General features: G+C 41.3%; 1 protein-coding gene across 1 annotated transcript; it reads right to left on the bottom strand.

Annotated features, from left to right (window-relative positions):
- Positions 1-490: 490 nt before the first annotated feature.
- Positions 491-20,678, bottom strand: LOC311104759 (uncharacterized protein). The gene is made up of 16 exons (XM_084146657.1): positions 20,231-20,678; positions 15,741-15,846; positions 13,668-13,881; positions 13,138-13,280; positions 9,619-9,781; positions 9,441-9,496; positions 8,985-9,172; positions 8,592-8,702; positions 8,327-8,452; positions 7,526-7,627; positions 7,286-7,444; positions 5,429-6,071; positions 3,645-3,708; positions 3,334-3,518; positions 3,131-3,219; positions 491-2,930 (listed from the first exon to the last, which is right to left on the bottom strand). Exons 1-16 carry the CDS (start codon positions 20,417-20,419, stop codon positions 2,838-2,840), a joined length of 2,631 nt encoding a protein of 876 aa, XP_084002783.1. The 5' UTR covers positions 20,420-20,678; the 3' UTR covers positions 491-2,837.
- Between the last annotated feature and the right edge of the window lie 550 nt (positions 20,679-21,228).

Raw genomic sequence — 21,228 nt, 5'->3', positions numbered from 1 at the left:
ATTTAGGCCTACAATAGGTGCTATCAAATCAAGAAGATATAAGACATAAGTATTTTCATATACCTTCTCATTTAAAAAAAAAGAGCTATAGGAGAATGGGCTCATTGTAATTGCTGGAATGGAATCAATAGAAAGATATCAAAAACATCAAACATATGGAAACCACGTTTGACTCAGTTCCCAGAATGCCATTCCAGCCATTACAATGAGTCTACCCTATAGCTCCTCCCACCAGCATGTATTCTCTTGGTTTGGGTATCATCATTTGGCATAGCTACAAAGTCTTAACAACTAATTTGATCTCTTAAAGCTGCACTATGCAGTAATCGCTCTGCTTTCAAGTAGAACGATAAATCTATAGCTCACATTTCTATGTAAATTTGGTCAGGTCGCCCAAAAAGTTACATACTGCCACTTTAATTATCCTTTTTTTTGGTCTGTGAACTTTAATAATGATCAACATAGAGAAAGACAGTTAAAACTCAGTAATACCAGAAATATAAATGGCTTTATTAAAAAGGCACATCAACACCAAATTGTCACATTCAGTTGCTTCACAAGCTTTCTTTTAGAAAAAAAAGTCATGGTAAAGCCTAAATTACAGATAAAGGCATGTGTAATTACTGGCAATTCTCCAAACCCAATACCATACAATATGAACAACTTCAGTCAAATGCTTCTTATCATTTAATACATCTCCCATCAACTCTGAATGTGCTCAGTGATCATAAACTTTTTGGACAAAACTTTAACATTTTATTCACAGTGCTCTGTTTGTCCCTACCAGTACATTGTTTTATTCAAACCATCGAAATAAAAATACATTTATGGTACCTCGGACTTTGACAATGGAGTACATCGTTACCATCTCGATGGCAAATATTTATATTTTCTACACAGGTAAAGGATATTTGAACTTGAATAACCACACGTTAATTTGCCAATGTTGCCAAATTCATAATCGAGATCAACTTATTTCATAGTCAACATGATACATTTTAAATAATAGGCATGATTCACCGCATGTTTAATTCATGAGGTAAAATACATTTTCCTGGAAATGCATCATAACACTTCTTTATTATAATACTCCAATCAGGTGTAGACATGGATTAAATGCGACTAAATGGGACTGTTGTAAGGCCTGACAACCAATAAAATAGTAACATTTTCTAAAACATCAGAACTACAGTGCACTGAACTAAAGTTAATTTAAAAGCATGATTCACCTGAGAACATCTACAGTGCCTTGCAAAAGTATTCATCCCCCTTGGCGTTTTTCCTATTTTGTTGCATTACAACCTGTAATTTAAATTGATATTTATTTGGATTTCATGTAATGGACATACACAAAATAGTCCAAATTGGTGAAGTGAAATGAAAAAAATAACTTGCTTCAACAAAAATAAATAACGGAAAAGTGGTGCCTGCATATGTATTCACCCCCTTTGCTATGAAGCCCCTAAATAAGATCTGGTGCAACCGATTACCTTCAGAAGTCACATAATTAGTTAAAAAAAGTCCACCTGTGTGCAATCTAAGTGTCACATGATCTGTCACATGATCTCAGTATATATACAAACCTGTTCTGAAAGGCCCCAGAGTCTGCAACACCACTAAGCAAGGGGCACCACCAAGCAAGCGGCACCATGAAGACCAAGGACCTTTCCAAACAGGTCAGGGACAAAGTTGTGGAGAAGTACAGATCAGGGTTGGGTTATAAAAAAATATCCAAAACTTTGAACATCCCACGGAGCACCATTAAATCCATTATTAAAAAATTGAAAGAATATGGCACCACAACAAACCTGCCAAGAGAGGGCCGCCCACCAAAACTCATGGACCAGGCAAGGAGGGCATTAATCAGAGAGGCAACAAAGAGACCAAAGATAACCCTGAAGGAGCTGCAAAGCTCCACAGTGGAGATTGGAGTATCTGTCCATAGGTCCACTTTAAGCTATACACTCCACAGAGCTGGGCTTTACGGAAGAGTGGCCAGAAAAAAGCCATTGCTTAAAGAAAAAAATAAGCAAACATGTTTGGTGTTCGTCAAAAGGCATGTGGGAGACTCCCCAAACATATGGAAGAAGGTACTCTGGTCAGATGAGACAAAAATTGAGCTTTTTGGCAATCAACGAAAACGCTATGTCTGGCGCAAACCCAACACCTCTCATCACCCCGAGAACACCATGTTTTTCCATCGGCAGGAACTGGGAAACTGGGCAGAATTGAAGGAATGATGGATGGCGCAAAAGACAGGGAAATTCTTGAGAGAAACCTGTTTCAGTCTTCCAGAGATTTGAGACTGGAACGGAGGTTCACCTTCCAGCAGGACAATGACCCTAAGCATACTGCTAAAGCAACACTCAAGTGGTTTAAGGGGAAACATTTAAATGTCTTGGAATGGCCTAGTCAAAGCCCAGACCTCAATCCAATTGAGAATCTGTGGTACGACTGTGGTAAAGATTGCTGTACACCAGCGGAACCCATTCTACTTAAAGGAGCTGGAGCAGTTTTGCCTTGAAGAATGGGCAAAAATCCCAGTGGCTAGATGTGCCAAGCTTATAGAGATATACCCCAAGATACTTGCATCTGTAATTGCTGCAAAAGGGGGGGGGGGGGGGGGGGTGAAACGTTTTGCACGCTCAAGTTCTGTTTTTCTGTCTTATTTTTTGTTTGTTTCACACAAAAAAATATTTTGCATCTTCAAAGTGTTGTGTAAATCAAATGATACAACCCCCCCAAAAAAATCCATTTTAATTCCAGGTTGTAAGGCAACAAAATAGGAAAAATGCCAAGGGGAGGTGAATACTTTTGCAAGCCACTGTAAAAATGAGTTAGTTGACGTTCACTTTCTGCAGGGTTATGGCACTCACATTAAGGGCATCCTCACCTGGCAGAAGCTCTCTCAACAGGAATGAAAGCAGCATCTATTGAAAATAAAGAGAAGCAGAAGATGAATCAACATCTCTACAAAACTGTACAAGAAAGTCTAGACATTTTTAGGACATTTGACAGAAATCAAATATAGACACAGCACTGCAACATTGATGAGAGGACATTGGGATCTTGACACCAGAGTTCTCTCTTCCAGTGCTCTCCACAGAAACTCAAGAGGCTAGATACGCACATATACCAGCTTCTTGTTTTCTTCATAGTCCTGGAAGAGCTTAAACGCTGTCTCCATATCTGTCTTCTTCAAGATTAAATAGTTTGAATCTAAAATGAGAACATGATGTTAGTGAACTGTGACACACTTCTCAAATTTCTGTCCAAGCATGAAAAGCAGAATTCAAAACATTTCGATAGAAAAACACTGTGTATATCATGTACATCTGGCATTGATGAGGTGGTGAGCTCTGTCTTTGGTCTCATTCTTCTCCTCACTGCTGCGATGGGGTATGGGGCAAGTCACCTCCGGCAAGCCCTTGGGCCACTGTTTCTCACGCAGGTTGTCGATATAGGAGGCAATCTGGGCTTCCGTTGGGTTCATCTTATTCAAGAAGCTGTTCACTTTCCTAGAGAATATTATAAAACGTCATGCTGGGATTCTCAAAAGGACAAATGTAGATCATCCTATTATTCTGTCAGTATGACGAACCAGGACTGCAGTTGAAAATTAAATAATATTTCACAGCTCTTACTTTTTCAATATCGGCATGACGGGTTTCAGAATCGCATCAAATATGTTCAGGAGGATGGAATTGCCTGGAGGGCAAAGTAGGGCACTGATTATTACACACTATTAAATGTAATTAATATTCATAACCATCCTCAAAGGTGACTCTTTAATTAAAATAAATATCTACAATTACACTGAACAAAAATATAAACGCAACATGCACCAATTTAAAAGATTTTACATTTACATTTTACATTTTAGTCATTTAGCAGATGCTCTTGTCCAGAGCGACTTACAGTTAGTGTGCATACATTGTTTTGCATACATTGCATTTTTTTCTTTTTTTGTTCTTCATACTGGCCCCCCGTGGGAATCGAAGCCACAACCCTGGCGTTGCAAGCGCCATGCTCTACCAACTGAGCTACACGGGGCCCATTTTACTGAGTTACAGTTCATATAAGGAAATCAATCAGTTGAAATAAATTAATTAGGCCCTAATCTATCGATTTCACATGACTGGGAATACAGATATGCATCTGTTGGTCACAGATGCCTTCAAAAAACCAGTCAGTATCTGGTGTGACCACCATTTGCCTCATGCAGCACAACACATCTCCTTCACATAGAGTTGATCAGGCTGTTGATTGTGGCCTGTGGAATGTTGTCCCACTCCTCTTCAATGGCTGTGCGATGTTGCTTGATATTAGCGGGAACTGGAACACGTACACGTCGGTCCAGAGCATCCCAAACACACTCAATGGGTGACATGTCTGGTGAGTATGCAGGCCATGGAAGAACTGGGAATTGTGTACAGATCCTTGCATCATGGGGCCATGCATTATCTTGCTGAAACATTAGTTGATGGCGGTGGATGAATGGCACGAAAATGGGCCTCAGGATCTCGTCACGGTATCTCTGTGCATTCAAATTGTCATCGATAAAATGCTCATTGTGTTCATTGTCCGTAGCAAATGCCTGCCCATACCATAACCCCACCGCCACCATGGGGCGCACTGTTCACAACATTGACATCAGCAAACCGCTCGCCCACACGACGTCATACATGTTGTCTGCCATTTGCACGGTACAGTTGAAACTGGGATTCATCTGTGAAGAGCACACTTCTCCAGCTTGCCAGTGGCCATCGAAGGTGAACATTTGCCCCCTGAAGTCGGTTACGACGCCAAACTGCAGTCAAGTCAAGACCCTGGTGAGGACGACGATCACGCAGATGAGCTTCCCTGAGATGGTTTCTGACAGTTTGTGCAGAAATTCTTCGGTTGTGCAAACCTACAGTTCCAACAGCTGCCAGATGTGGAGGTCCTGGGCTGGCGTGATTACACGTGGTCTGCCAAATTCTCTAAAACAACGTTGGAGGTGGCTTATGGTAGTGAAATGAACATTCAATTCTCTGGCAACAGCTCTGGTGGACTTTCCTGCAGTCAGTATACCAATTGCATGCTCCCTCAACTTGAGACATCTGTGGCATTGTGTTGTGTGTCAAAACTGCACATAATAAAGTGGCCTTTTATTGTCCCCAGCACAAGGTGCACCTGTGTAATGATCATGCTGTTTAATCAGCTCCTTGATATGCCACATGGATGGATTATCTTGGCAAAGGAGAAATAGTCACTGACAGGGATGTAAACAAATTTGTGCACAAGATTTGAGATAACTTTTGTGCGTATGGAACATTTCTGGGATCATTTATTTCAGCTCATAAAACATGGGACCAACACTTTACATGTTGCATTTATATTTTTGTTCAGTATACAATTTCAAACAAATTAGGAAGTTAGAACTAACCAGATATTGCTTTCAACAAATCAAAAATGGCTTTGGTTGCTTCCATTTGCTCCCAGCTGGATTGGTCCTTTTTCAAACACGGTGAGTCTTCTAATTTTGACTGACTCCCCATGTCATTTCCTTTACTCCTGTGGATCCCTCCTGACATTTTGAAAGTGAGTTTCTCACTTTTATTTGACTTTCCACCGAGAAGATGCGATGGACTGTCAGTGAGGTCAAATTGCGAGCCTCCATTATGACTGGAATGTCGCAGTCTACAGAAAGAGTCAGTCAGGTCTTCAGGGGTGTCTGATTTCGTTTGGGCCAGACACTCCTCTGATTTAGATCTAGATAGCCCTTTGATTACCATCTTTAGTTGAGAAGTTATGGTGTTCTCTGATTCCTTGGTTTTGTCCTCGGTTTTATCTGCATTAACCAAAACGTAAGATTTCTCTACTGGTTCGGTCTCGTCATCTCTGCAGCACTCAATGGAACTGGGTTCTGAAGGAGAATCCTCATCACATTGGGAGATGATGACAGAAGGGCCCCGGACCGGGCTATCCCTTGTATCGCCATCCAGGTTCTCAATTGCAGTTGGGTCTGCAGCCTCCGTTGGGGTGGAATCATCTGGTTTGGTCCCTCTTCCAAGGCTGTTATGCTTGTCCTGAAAAATGCAATGTGCATTGCAGACCTGGGTTCACATACATGTATATTTGATTATTTATTATTTAAATGACTGTTTTTGGTCTATTTGAGTATGTTTAAATAATGTGGCCCAAATCAACTAGCTACTACTTCTGTTCAAGGTATTTTCTAATAATTTCCCATAAAAAGCCTACTATTAGAAAATATTTAAAATACATTATTTAAAATAACAAACAGACCTGGGTTCAAATGCATTAAGAGTGTTTATTTAGTATTTGAAAATACACAGGGTATTTTGTTTTTCTTGTATTTTTCAACTTTTTACCCCTTTTTCTCCCCAATTAGTAGTTAGTCTTGTCCCATCGCTGCAACTCCCGTACGGACTCGGGAGAGGCGAAGGTCGAGAGCCATGCATCCTCCGAAACACACTGCTTCTTGACACACTGCTCGCTTAACCCGGAAGCCAGCCGCACCAATGTGTCTGAGGAAACACCGTACAGCTGGCGACCGAAGTCAGCTTGCATGCGCCCGGCCGCTACAAGGAGTCGCTAGAGCACGATGGGACAAGGACATCCTGGCCGGCCAAACCTTCCCCTAACCCGGACGATGCTGGGCCAATTGTGCGCCACCAAATTGGTCTCCCGGTCACGGCCGGCTGCGACAGAGCCTGGGATCGAACCCGGGTCTGTAGTGACGCCTCTAGCACTGCGATGCAGTGCCTTAGAACGCTGCGTCACTCGGGAGGCCCGGTATTTTGTTTTTCAAATAAAATAAAAAAAGTCAAAATACTTACTTCCAAATGTCTTTGAAAGTCATGGAAATACCTGGTGCAAAAATACTGACTGACTGCTGGAGATTCACAACTGCCTTGGTTTCTTAATCCACCAGCAGAGGGCATCATTTGCCATTTGTGGTGACACTGACACAATACAGGCCTTGCTCAACATTTACATTTACATTTTAGTCATTTAGCAGACGCTCTTATCCAGAGGGACTTACAGTTAGTGAGTGCATACATCATTTTTACTTTTTTCATACTGGGGGAATCGAACCCACAACCCTGGCGTTGCAAACGCCATGCTCTACCAACTGAGCTACACCCCTGCCTGCCATTCCCTCCCCTACCCTGGACGACGCTGGACGACGCGAACCAGGATCTCTAGTGGCACAGCTAGCACTGCGATGCAGTGCCTTAGTCCACTGCGCCACTCGGGAGGTTATTAAAATGCCTACCTCATCTTCCTCTTGGCCCGGAGTCAGGAAGTAGGCCAGGCCACTGAAGAGGCCCCACACTTCCCCCACATGCTCCTCTTCACTCAGCAGCTTGTCCAGAGGACACAGGAACTGAAATACTGGCTGAGTGTGGCCCATCAGAGCATCCGACACCAGCTCCTGGAGAGGACATTTATTTATATCATATCGAATCACCTATCTGTGTGCATTTCTGCTTGTGCATGAAGTGTGCCAGTGTACCTGTAAGAAGAGCTTGAGGGATGTTCTGGCTTCTTTAAAATCCTCATCGATGTTAATCTCAGTGCTCTCCTCTAACACGGATAGGGAGGGTAAATTAGAGTCCTAAAAAAACAATCCAAACAAGGGAAAAATGATAATAAAATATATTTAAGAATGATGATGTGACATAAGTGTATGATATGTGGATAAGAGTGTCTGCTAAATGACTCAAATGTAAATCTGGACCCATATTGAGGACGCAAAAGAGAGACTAGTGTCAAAAGAGACTATACACTCAGACTATTAGCATTGGTCGTATCTAATTGTGCGACATCCATAAGATGTCAGAGATCAATTAAACAGTACAGTATCTGCTCCATTCAAAACTTCTGCAGCAGTCTGTTTTGACAACAGTGCTGTGGTTTTGTCATCTTGAGACACAACAAAATAAGGAAGTTACCATGGCCGTGGGAAGATGTTTTGGGGTGTCGGTGCTAAACTTTTTGTCGATGGGGGAGGTGCGGTAATACAGGAGTAATAAAGGCCTAGTGCATATTCATATTTTTATTACATTATTTTTTAAATTGTGATTTATCAGGGGGTGCTGCAGCACCCTCAGCACCCCTACTTCCTGTGGCTGTGGAAGTTACACTTCTTCTATGAATATGTACAACTTGATGCATTGGTCCCATTTCTCAAAATTCAATACCAAACAGCATAGCGGCTTTACCTAATTTCAATGGCCATGAGGTTACATAGTAAAATGGTACCTTGTGGAACACAATTGCAACAATACAATCTCCCTCTTCATCCTTCCCTAACCTGCCATAGGTTGCAGAAGTGGATGATGTCTGTTTGGGTCTTCCTCACATTCCAGTGAAGGTTCTCAGGGTTGTCCCTCTCCTCCAGGTGAACTGTAAAACACAGTTCCTCGTTTTCCCTCTCCACCTACAGACAGTAACATCTTACTGGCTCAAACATTAACAGGTAACAAAACGACCGAGGACATGTTTTCACACAGCTCAGCAACTAACAGTAGTTGCATTCAAAGCATTCCACAGTGACTTGTGTGTGATTAGTGACTCACACGAGGGACGCTGACAGCCCAGTGGCCAAGCCGCCACATCTCATACGACAACTTGAATTCCATCATATCCTCTTGTACACTGTTCAAGTAGCTCTCCAGATCACTGTCCTCCTGGTGAACCAAACCAATGACAAAATAAAATGTCAGCCGTGTTATATTTCATCCTCAGTTTGATACTTAACGTTTTCAGACTATAAATAGAGCAATGTTTGGGGTGGATAGAGGGCATTCAGAAATAAGGCTATAATAATATGAAATAATCTTCTATTGGATAGATGGCAAAACATGTACTGACTGAAATCAATAGAATTGCTATTTAAAAAAAAAGAGTCGAGCAGAGTGAATAGTGCAGTGATGACTGCAGAGCTGCTCTTTCTGGTGCAGTGTCCATACAATGTCAGAGTCCTGCTGGCTATGGATGGAGCCCTCCCGGCTAGCCCCTTCATTTCCGTTTGATGGTGGACCCCGGATAGTCATGGCCCTGATAACCAGCGCCTGCTCCCTTTTCTTAACCTCCCTTTTAGCTTTCTTCAATCTCATCTTGTCAAGGAATTTAGACCAGCCTTCCTTCACTTTGTTGGCTGGAAAAAAACACACATATCCGGTTAGCTAAATGTCAACATTTTTCATGGCCTTTTCTATGTCACAAGTTGACTGCAAACCGAGATAACTTTAAGGCACAGGGGAAACAAAACAAACATGAAAAAAATAATCATAGAACAAACAGAATTAACTGCACACAAAGAAAATTTACTTCGTTTTGGTCCAGTTAATTTTGTTTTTGTCAAACAAACTCAACATTTTCAAGTTCATTAGCCTAGTGATTGTTTCAAAATTACACACCCTCACCTTTCTTTTTGCACTTGCTGTCACTAGTTTGAGCATCCTCTGTTTCTTCCTGCGTTCTAAAATGGCCACCAAACAAAACCAAAGCACAATTTATTTCTGTGTTCTCTGCACCCTAACAGCACTGAAGTGTGTTTACTAAAGAAAAGAGAGGCAGCCTGGTAGGAAAAAGTCTACTCACGCTCCATTGGCCTGGCTCTCCAGGGTGGCTGGAGAGGTCCTGTCAGAACAGGACTCACACAACTCTTCCACAGAGCTCTCGGGGGTCACTCCATCCAGCTGACTCACCACCAGCTGGTTGAGGTTGTCAGGGTCTGAGAGCCACCGCACCAGCAGGTCCAGTACTGAGGGTATGGATGACAAAGTCAATGTGATGGGATACGGACTACAGAGTAAAACCACATGGTAGGGTGATAAAACCATGTTAAAAAATATAAACGGCCCTATGTTTCATGAGCTGAAATAAAATATATTGTGCACAAATTTGTTTACATCTCTGTTAGTGAGCATTTCTCCTTTGCCAAGATAATCCATCCACCTGACAGGTGTGGCATATCAAGAAGCTGATTAAAACAGCATGATCATTACACAGGTGCACCTTGTGCTGGGGTCAATAAAAGCCCACTCTAAAATGTTCCATTTTGTCACACAACACAATGCCACAGATGTCTCAAGTTGAGGGAGCGTGCAACGTGCAATTGGCATACTGACTGCAGGAATGTCCACCAGAGCTGTTGCCAGATAATTTAATGTTAATCTATCTACCATAGGCCACCTCCAACATTGTAGAGAATTTGGCAGTACGTCCAACCGGCCTCACAACCACAGACCACCTGTATGGTGTCGTGTGGGCGAGCGGTTTGCTGATGTCAATGTTGTGAAAAGTGTGCCCAATGATGGCGTGGGGTTATGGTACAGTGAGGGAAAAAAGTATTTGATCCCCTGCTGATTTTGTATGTTTGCCCACTGACAAAGACATGATCAGTCTATCATTTTAATGGTAGGTTTATTTGAACAGTGAGAGACAGAATAACAAACAAAAAAAATCCAGAAAAACGCATGTCAAAATGTTATAAATTGATTTGCATTTTAATGAGGGAAATAAGTATTTGACCCCTCTGCAAAACATGACTTAGTACTTGGTGGCAAAACCGTTGTTGGCAATCACAGAGGTCAGACGTTTCTTGTAGTTGGCCACCAGGTTTGCACACATCTCAGGAGGGATTTTGTCCCACTCCTCTTTGCAGATCTTCTCCAAGTCATTAAGTTTTCGAGCCTGACGTTTGGCAACTCGAACCTTCAGCTCCCTCCACAGATTTTCTATGGGATTAAGGTCTGGAGACTGGCTAGGCCACTCCAGGACTTTAATGTGCTTCTTCTTGAGCCACTCCTTTGTTGCCTTGGCCGTGTGTTTTGGGTCATTGTCATGCTGGAATACCCATCCACGACCCATTTGCAATGCCCTGGCTAAGGGAAGGTTCTCACCCAAGATTTGACGGTTCATGGCCCCGTCCATCGTCCCTTTGATGCGGTGAAGTTGTCCTGTCCCCTTAGCAGAAAAACACCCCCAAAGCATAATGTTTCCACCTCCATGTTTGACGGTGGGGATGGTGTTCTTGGGGTCATAGGCATCATTCCTCCTCCTCCAAACACAGCGAGTTGAGTTGATGCCAAAGAGCTCAATTTTGGTCTCATCTGACCACAACACATTCACCCAGTTCTCCTCTGAATCATTCAGATGTTTATTGGCAAACTTCAGACGGGCCTGTATATGTGCTTTCTTAAGCAGGGGGACCTTGTGGGCGCTGCAGGATTTCAGTCCTTCACGGCGTAATGTGTTACCAATTGTTTTCGTGGTGACTATGGTCCCAGCTTCCTTGAGATCATTGACAAGATCCTCCCTTGTAGTTCTGGGCTGATTCCTCACCGTTCTCATGATCATTGCAACTCCACGAGGTGAGATCTTGTATGGAGCCCCAGGCCGAGGGAGATTGACAGTTATTTTGTGATTCTTCCATTTGCGAATAATCGCACCAACTGTTGTCACCTTCTCACCAAGCTGCTTGGCGATGGTCTTGTAGCCCATTCCAGCCTTGTGTAGGTCTACAATCTTGTCCCTGACATCCTTGAAGAGCTCTTTGGTCTTGGCCATGGTGGAGAGTTTGGAATCTGATTGATTGATTGCTTCTGTGGACAGGTGTCTTTTATACAGGTAACAAGATGAGATTAGGAGCACTCCCTTTAAGAGTGTGCTCCTAATCTAAGCTTGTTACCTGTATAAAAGACACCTGGGAGCCAGAAATCTTTCTGATTGAGAGGGGGTCAAATACTTATTTCCGTTATTAAAATGCCAATCAATTTATAACATTTTTGACATGCGTTTTTCTGGATTTTTTTGTTGTTATTCTGTCTCTCACTGTTCAAATAAACCTACCATTAAAATTATAGACTGATCATTTCTTTGTCAGTGGGCAAACGTACAAAATCAGCAGGGGATCAAATACTTTTTTCCCTCACTGTATGGCAGGCATAAGCTACGGACAATGAACACAATTGCATTTTATCGATGGCAATTTAAATGCACAGAGATGCTGTGACAAGATCCTGAGGCCCATTGTCGTGCCATTCATCCGCCGCGATTACCTCATGTTTCAGCATGATAATGCACAGCCCCATGTCGCAAGGATCTGTACAAAATTCCTGGAAGCTGAAAATGTCCCAGTTCTTTCATAGCCTGCATACTCACCAGACATGTCACCCATTGAGAATGTTTGGGTTGCTCTGGATCTACGTGTACGACAGCGTGTTCCAGTTCCCACCAATATCAAGCAACTTTGCACAGCCATTGAAAAGTAGAACAACCTTCCACAGGTCACAATCAACAGCCTGATCAACTATGTGAAGGGTATGTGTCACACCGCATGAGGCAAATGGGGGTTTCTGATCCACTACCCTACATATTGTTCAAGGTATCTGTGACCAACAGATGCATATCTGTATTCACAGTCATGTGGAATCCATAGAATAGGGCCTAATTTATTTATTTCAATTGACTGATTTCCCTATATGAACCGTAACACAGTAAAATCTTTGAAATTGTTGCATGTTGCGTTTATATTTTTGTTCAGTATACATAGGTAAAAAGCTGACACACTTTGTCTCAGAATAACAGACCATTACAGAGACCCTTTCCACTTGTTTCGCTTTTATACTAATGGCCACTTCCAGTATCCACCATTATCCACGTCTCCCAGGCAAAGAAAGATGGTGTTAACGGTCAAGTTTCACTGAACATTATTGAGACTCAATAAAGGTTACAGGTGCAGAAAACAGAAGTGAATGTTTTATCTACAACAGTAAAATCCCTTACCATTACTAAGCCATAAATGTAATCGTTCAACCCGTTTCACTGGCTCCTGTGATCAGAGCCACTGAAAGACACTGACCGGATAGGTGCAGTGAAATGTGTTGTTCTACTTTATCTGCAGGTTTCAATAACACACTGTGTTAGCGTTCCTCTAAGGAGAGACCTTATTTTAGTTACAGCACGTGCAGTATTTCCAATCTCTATCCTTTACTCATCTTGATAGAATGATAAGAATTATAATGGTTTCGTGCTTATTTGTTCTCATTTTCAAAAGTTCAGCAATGTGCTGAGAGAATACATGAGGCACTGATAGGCCTATATTGTGGGGCTTACCTTTTAAGGCAACTATCTCATTTAAGGCACAGTGGCTGACTGCCAGTCCCCATAGGGACTGAGGAAAAAGGTTTCGCACCAGTGCTTCAGAGAACACTCTGAGAACTTCAACCTCCTCTCCTCTAGAGCAGAACAATGGTTTTCTGAGAAAGAGAGAGAGCAAAACAGACAGAGACAAAATGAATAAAAATTGTCTATTTGGAATAATGACAAAGAGAGCAATAATATCTAGATTGGTGAAATTCTATCACCTCAATACTTAATACAGGCCATTCTTCCATCATGTGACAGCTTGCATAGTACCCTAGGTCACATGAAATCCATATAAAAAAACGACATTACACCCAATAAAAGTTTGAAATTCAGAACTGAGGATGTTAATGATTTATCCAAAACAATAAAATATACATAAACCACTTCAACAGAATAGGCAAGCAATATAGCTGTAGAACGGCAACTCAATATGGGTGATGACAAAATCAATTGCTTCTATTGATATTCTACTAGTGACTTCAGGAGAGCTGTATTACCTATCAGACTGTTTGGCATTATGGAGGTGCTGGGTCAGGATGCGAATGCAGCCCACACTTGCAGCACAGACATCAAAGTCTTTGCCTCTGCTGATGACTAGATCGATGACTTTGTCAAACTCCCTCGACAGTACCTGGTGCAGGAGCTGACTGTCACGGGGCTTAGGGACGCAGTACCAGGGGAGGACTAGCTGGTCGTAGGCACACTCAAACACTGGGGGAAACGAACACTCAAAATCAACACAAAGGCAAAATAGCTGACGAGGACAAAGAAAAATAGGTACATTTACATTTACATTTGGTAGGTATTCGAACCCCAATACTTTTTCAACATTTTGTTACATTACAGCCTTATTTTAAAATGGATTAAAGAATAAATAATTCCCTCAATCTACCCACAATACCCCATAATGATGAAGCCTAAACAGGTTTTTAGACATTTTTGCAAATGTATTACAAATAAAAAACAGAAATACCTTATTTGCATAAGTATTCAGAGCCTTTGCTATGAGACTCGAAATTGAGCACAGGTGCATCCTGTATCCATTGATCATCCTTGAGATGTTTCTACAAATTGGAGTCCACCTGTGGTAAATACAATTGATTGGACATGATTTCGAACGGCACACACCTGTCTATATAAGGTCCCAGAGTTGACAGTGCATGTCAGAGCAAAAACCAAGGCATGAGGTGAAGGAATTGTCCGTAGAGCTCCGAGACAGGATTGTGTCGAGGCACAGATCTGGGGAAGGGTACCAAAAAATGTCTGCAGCATTGACGGTCCCCAAGAACACAATGGCCTCCATCATTATTTAATAGAATAATTTTGGAACCACCAAGACTCTTCCTAGAGCTTGATGCCAGGCCAAACTGAGCAATCGGGGGAGAAGGTCCTTGGTCAGGGAGGTGATCAACAACCCGATGGTCACTCTGACAGAGCTCCAGAGTTCCTCTGTGGAGATGGGAGAACCTTCCAGAAGGACAACCATCTCTGCAGCACTCCACCAATCAGGCCTTTATGGTAGAGTGGCCAGACGGAAGCCACTCCTCAGTGAAAGGCACATGACAGCCCGCTTGGAGTTTGCCAAAAGTTACCTAAAGGACTATCAGACCATGAGAAACAAGATTCTCTGGTCTGATGAAACCAAGATTGAACTCTTTGGCCTGAATGGCAAGCGTCACGTCTGGAGGAAACCAGGCACCACTCATCACCTGGCCAATACCATCCCTACGGTGAAGCACTCGGGGCTGTTATCGCTGCCAAAGGTGCTTCAACAAAGTACTGAGTAAAGTTTCTGAATACATATGTAAATGTAATATTTCCATTTTTTATTTTTAATACATTTGCAAAAATTTCTAAAACCTGGTTTTGCTTTGTCATTATTGGGTATTGTGTGTAGATTGATGAGGGGGAAAAAACAATTGAATCCAATTTAGAATAAGGCTGTAACGTAACAAAATGTAGAAAAAGTGAATGGTCTGAATACTTTCCGAATGCACTGTACAAGAGCCCTGAATATTCTAAGTGAAAGGCTACTTTTTTTTGTTGTTGTCAAAAGTGCAGGTTGAAGTGAGCTGTGAAATTCATTTTAGCAGGATTATCAAAAACACTTCCTGACAGAAAACAGTCCAAACCGGTCTGAACATGCCTTATACAAAATATGCAAACCAACTCGTTCCATTTCCAAGCACAGCGTGGTAAAACAACACCCACTTACCATAATCCACAACATAGCACATTGAAAGATTGTTATTTTTGTGTCTATTGCCCCAACATCTGTCACCCAAGCCCCAGATCATGTAACATGAGATGTCTGCAGCTGCATTTGCTATCCTATTCAACTGTGTCACAGAATACAGAATAACTACATTTGGCTGACCAAGTACACTAAGGCAAAAGGCAGAATGTTGGTACAAAATGTTTTCGTTATTCATCCTTGATCTTAACAATAGACGCCACTTTACAAATCTCTTACTCTGGCAGAAAGTCTCACAGAATGATTTACAAAAAATTATAAGTTATAATGGAAAATTCTGTCAGGATCTCAGATCATGCAGAGCAAAATTGCACACCTTGCTGAAGAGACCTCTTCACACTGGGAAACTGTGTCTCCTGTGATGTTTCAGCTTTAGTGCTTGTTGTATCAGTTACATCACAACCGAAATGTTCGGTGGTTTCCTGTAAGACAATTCAGATACGTTACAGTAGAGTTCAGTAGAGTTCAGTACAGTAAAGAGTACAGTACAGTAGAGCACAGTACAGTAAAGAGTACAGTACAGTAGAGCACAGTAGAGTTCAGTACAGTAAAGAGTACAGTACAGTAGAGCACAGTACAGTAAAGAGTACAGTACAGTAGAGCACAGTAGAGTTCAGTACAGTAAAGAGTACAGTACAGTAGAGTTCAGTACAGTAAAGAGTACAGTACAGTAGAGCACAGTAGAGTTCAGTACAGTAAAGAGTACAGTACAGTAGAGTTCAGTACAGTAAAGAGTACAGTACAGTAGAGTACAGTAGAGTTCAGTACAGTAAAGAGTACAGTACAGTAGAGTACAGTAGAGTTCAGTACAGTAAAGAGTACAGTACAGTAGAGTTCAGTACAGTAAAGAGTACAGTACAGTAGAGCACAGTAGAGCACAGTACAGTAAAGAGTACAGTACAGTAGAGTTCAGTACAGTAAAGAGTACAGTACAGTAGAGCACAGTAGAGTTCAGTACAGTAAAGAGTACAGTACAGTAGAGTTCAGTACAGTAAAGAGTACAGTACAGTAGAGCACAGTAGAGCACAGTACAGTAAAGAGTACAGTACAGTAGAGTTCAGTACAGTAAAGAGTACAGTACAGTAGAGCACAGTAGAGTTCAGTACAGTAAAGAGTACAGTACAGTAGAGTTCAGTACAGTAAAGAGTACAGTACAGTAGAGTTCAGTACAGTAAAGAGTACAGTACAGTAGAGTACAGTAGAGTTCAGTACAGTAAAGAGTACAGTACAGTAGAGTACAGTAGAGTTCAGTACAGTAAAGAGTACAGTACAGTAGAGTTCAGTACAGTAAAGAGTACAGTACAGTAGAGCACAGTAGAGCACAGTACAGTAAAGAGTACAGTACAGTAGAGTTCAGTACAGTAAAGAGTACAGTACAGTAGAGCACAGTAGAGTTCAGTACAGTAAAGAGTACAGTACAGTAGAGTTCAGTACAGTAAAGAGTACAGTACAGTAGAGCACAGTAGAGTTCAGTACAGTAAAGAGTACAGTACAGTAGAGCACAGTAGAGTTCAGTACAGTAAAGAGTACAGTACAGTAGAGCACAGTAGAGTTCAGTACAGTAAAGAGTACAGTACAGTAGAGCACAGTAGAGTTCAGTATAGTAAAGAGTACAGTACAGTAGAGCACAGTAGAGTTCAGTACAGTAAAGAGTACAGTACAGTAGAGCACAGTAGAGTTCAGTATAGTAAAGAGTACAGTACAGTAGAGCACAGTAGAGTTCAGTACAGTAAAGAGTACAGTACAGTAGAGCACAGTAGAGTTCAGGGCACAGTAAAGAGGTGATTATAGTGTTTTGACATCATTCATTCCTTATCATGTAGATTAAGTAGAAAGATGGCATAAGTTCATTTTCAATGTAAAAGGACCCATGAGCACTAACATGTTAAGTTGGGTGTCAAATTAATGCTAAGAGTCTATATTTTTGAGAAATTAAGGCATATATAAATGTTCCAACAATTTTCCATCCTAAAAATTAGGAATAACCAAAGGCTTTGACTTCTTGTCAAACTTATAAAAAAGGGTCTTAGAAAACATTGACCAGAAAAAAACTTTAAAGGTATTAGAAATACATAAAAACCAGAGGAGGCTGCTGAGGGGAGGCCGGCTCATAATAATGGCAGGAACGGAGCAAATGGAATGGCATCAAACACATGGAAACCATGGGTTTTATGTATTTGATACCATCCCACCTATTCCGCTCCAGTCATTACCACAAGCCCGTCCTCCCCAATTAAGGTGCCACCAACCTCCTGTGATCAAAACACTATAATGTTTAAGTAAAGACCCCTGCCAATTAAAATAAACACCTATTTAGTTTAGTAGATTTTTTTCTGCCTTCTGTATGTTTAAGAGACATTGCCTTGTGCCTTGAAATTCCGTTACCAAACACCCACATATCTTTAAGATATTTTCTAATTTCTCTCCGTCATGAGGGAGGATAATGAAAGTTCACAGAAGTAATAAGGGAGACCTATCAATTAGTTATAGTGTTTTTACTAATATCAACTTTGTTTATGAATTATTAAATGATTAAAACTCCAAATTCTGTTACAAAATCGGTAACAGAATTTCCCAAATATCTGTAATGGTATTTCTGCAATTGAATTGGCTACAATGGGAAATCGTAGTAGTCAACACCGGACGTCCATGGACGTTGACAAGTAGTTGAAATTTGGTCAGTCTGCCCTGGCCTTGATTTCAATATCCACAGACGTCTGGACCAGCATTCATTTGGCTCAAACATAGACGTCCATGATTGGTTCAGATTTGGTCCGGTAAATCTGAACCAATCATAGACATCTATGTTTCCCAAGTTTGGGCAGTATAGTACAGTGTATGGTAGAGCACACTAGAGTGGAGTACACTACAATGTACTATACTCTACTTTACTGTACAATACTGTACCCTACTGAGCTTTACTGTGATGTACTTTGATGTCCAAAGTTATGAAACGTAGACGTTTATGATAGGTTCAGATTTGGCCCAGTCCAGACCAACAACATGTGTTCTTGTTTGGTGGCGGAGCTCATTAAAGCTGCAATATGTAACTTTTTGGGCAACCTTACCAAATTCACATTGAAGTGTTTGTTATAGATCTGTCATTCTCATTGAAAGCAAGTTTAAGATGCGGTACATCTGTGCACTATTTCTATGCTTCCCGTTCTTAAGTTCTGTTTTTGAGTCTTTTACTTTCGTTTTTCTACACCAGCTTCAAACAGCTGAAAATACTATATTTTTGGTTATGGAAAATATATTTCACAGCAGTTCAGAGTGTACAATGATTCTCTACACTATACTTGCTTGTTTTGTCACATAAACTGAAATTAAGCGAACTATTAGAATTTTAGCAACCAGGCAATGGCGGAGAGATTTCTGCATAGTGCATCTTTAAAATAATAGCCAGTCTGTAGAATAATACCCAAATACGCAAAGAAGGATATTGCATATTCTACCTTTGTGTACCTATTTAGGATACATCATCATGAAGAGAACGACTTTCACATCCATAATTATGCATTTCTGTGTAGTACATTTCAGGGACCCATGATGAAATTCAGTTTCTGCAATTCTGTTACCAGGTGTCAATCCACTTCACTTAGTGTAGTTTAAAGGTGCTACACATAAGATTATTTTTATTTTTGCATTGTAATTTCAGACAATGTCCATAATATATTGGGCGCTAATAAAGCCCCACAGTGGTGGTGTCATAATACCCATAAAACCTAGCGGTCAAACAGGGAAATCGTTTTTCTACCATTCATTTTTCAAACACTTAAAATAAGGTCTGTGTTTCGTGTGTGACATTTTGATAACCATGTAAATCTCTCTCGGATAAGGTGACTTTTATTAATATTCTCTGGAGCGGCATCTGTTGTCAAAATGTTCTGACTTTGTGGCTGTGTTATCTAGTGAACATAGCTGTCATTTCCTGGTTGCAAAAATTCTACACTGTTCACTCATAGTGTAGGGCAGGGCTCTCGAACCCTGTTCCTCGAGAGCTACCATCCTGTAGGTTTTCACTCCAACCCTCACCTAGCACACCTGATTCAAAAAATTAGCTGGTTCAAAAGCTGAATCAGGTTGGTTAAAACTGGGGTTGGAGTGAAAACCTATAGGAGGGTAGCTCTCCAGGAACAGGGTTGGACAGCCCTGGTGTAGGGAATCATTGTACCATCTAAATTGCAATATAGTTTTTACAGCTGTTTGAAGCTGGTGGACGAAAACCTCCCACCAGCTTCAAACAGGTGGTGTTATTGAAAATATATTTCACAGCGATTTAGATGGTACAATGATTATTGGGCTAAGGGGACGCCATTATTTTGCAGGTGTTGTCATAGCCCTCTTTCATCACCCATGTATATTCAAGTATCACCTTATTTTCCCCTCCACTTGAAATAATATGGGCAATTTGCCACCAGCTATATATAGGACATGAGGAGGTCCATGTCAATAACTTTTCATCATAATTTGATACGTTTCATTTGACCCCACAACCACTACAACCATAATGTTTCATGGGCTAACGACTTTTAATACATTGCATACAGCCAATCAGTTGAAATACTAAAACGTTCGGTGGTATTAATGAGTGATCATTGACATCACTGACATGAATCATAAACTGGTTACATTGTTTCTGTCATTTTGTAAACAAAAGTAACATGCACGGCTCACGTCCTGTTACGTTGAATCTCATTATGAGCGATACATTGTAGCAATGATGATCTCTCGTGCAACGAAAAAGTAACACCTTAGTGCAATTGAATAGTCAGTCATAACAAATGCATAGAATTTTTAAATTACCTGGAATAATTCTTCTTCAGCCACATCGTCTGTCTGAGTGCCACTTTCCCGTCCGGGCTTTATGAAAAAATGTGGGGTTGATGGCCAAAATAGTAAACATAAAACAATTTGAGCCGCTACTTGTCCGCAGTCAAATAAATACCATACAAGCCCAAGAATGATGGCGATAGAGAAGCGCCACAGGTACATGTTCTATCTTTGCAAGAAGCCAGTCTCATTCCTTCCACTATGAAGTTTCCATTCAGGTCGCTATTCAAAGTTAAAGTCTAGGTCTTCATCTACAAAAACATTTATTGATTAAGGCAAAGGCCCTTTTCAACTTGCTTGTCTTGACAAAACATTAAAATAAAATAACTGTACACACTGAGGAGTGCTCTGCTCTACTCTACTCTACTACTACTACTACTACTACTACTACTACTTCTTCTTCTTCTTCTTCTTCTTCTTCTTCTCCGCAAACAAATGCCAGAGGTGCATGCCGCCACCTACTGTTTTGGTTGTACATGAGGGCTCTGATTGGTCAGAGTGAGTTTTTATTTTTTTTATTTTTATTTTTTTTTGGGGGGGGGGCATGCACCTCTGGCATTTGTTCTGGAACGGATTATGGTATGGCATGCCATCTATAGGGAGAAGGGTGCAATTGCGGGCATGTGGGCATTCCTGCATCTGCAGAAACCGCTCTTTATACTTCTATTGGTCAATTTTTAAGTTGGGACAGGCGTTCTGTGGGTGGCACTGTGTGCTTTTTTGGAAGGATGGGTCCCAGTCTCTCGGGGCCCTGGGATCCGGGGGGATGAGGGTGGTGTGCCGGTCACTAGGACGACAACCCAACTAGGGATGGGGGGAGGTTTTAGCGGGTGGAAAAGTGGAGAACAATTGGAGGTTTACTTAGTAGCAATGCAAATATCATGGTACAGCTATATGGACACTCAATCATTATGGTACTTTTTAATGGTAAGTTTACAAACATATATTATGATAAATAGAATTGAAACTTG

This window comes from Coregonus lavaretus (genome assembly GCF_964263955.1).
Source record: "Coregonus lavaretus genome assembly, chromosome: 29".
In the NCBI taxonomy this organism is placed as follows: Eukaryota; Metazoa; Chordata; class Actinopteri; order Salmoniformes; family Salmonidae; genus Coregonus; species Coregonus lavaretus.
The sequence above is the reverse complement of the archived record's forward strand: the minus strand, read 5'-3'. Positions and strand labels throughout refer to the sequence as shown.

Excerpts from the sequence above, each read along its gene's own strand:
- LOC311104759 (XM_084146657.1), bottom strand. The coding sequence starts at position 20,419 with ATGTACCTGTGGCGCTTCTCTATCGCCATCATTCTTGGGCTTGTATGG. Across the intron at positions 9,173-9,440 it reads CAGCAAGTGCAAAAAGAAAG|CCAACAAAGTGAAGGAAGGC; the intron begins GTGAGGGTGTGT and ends GTTTTTTTCCAG. Across the intron at positions 6,072-7,285 it reads CGGGCCAAGAGGAAGATGAG|GACAAGCATAACAGCCTTGG; the intron begins GTAGGCATTTTA and ends TGCATTTTTCAG.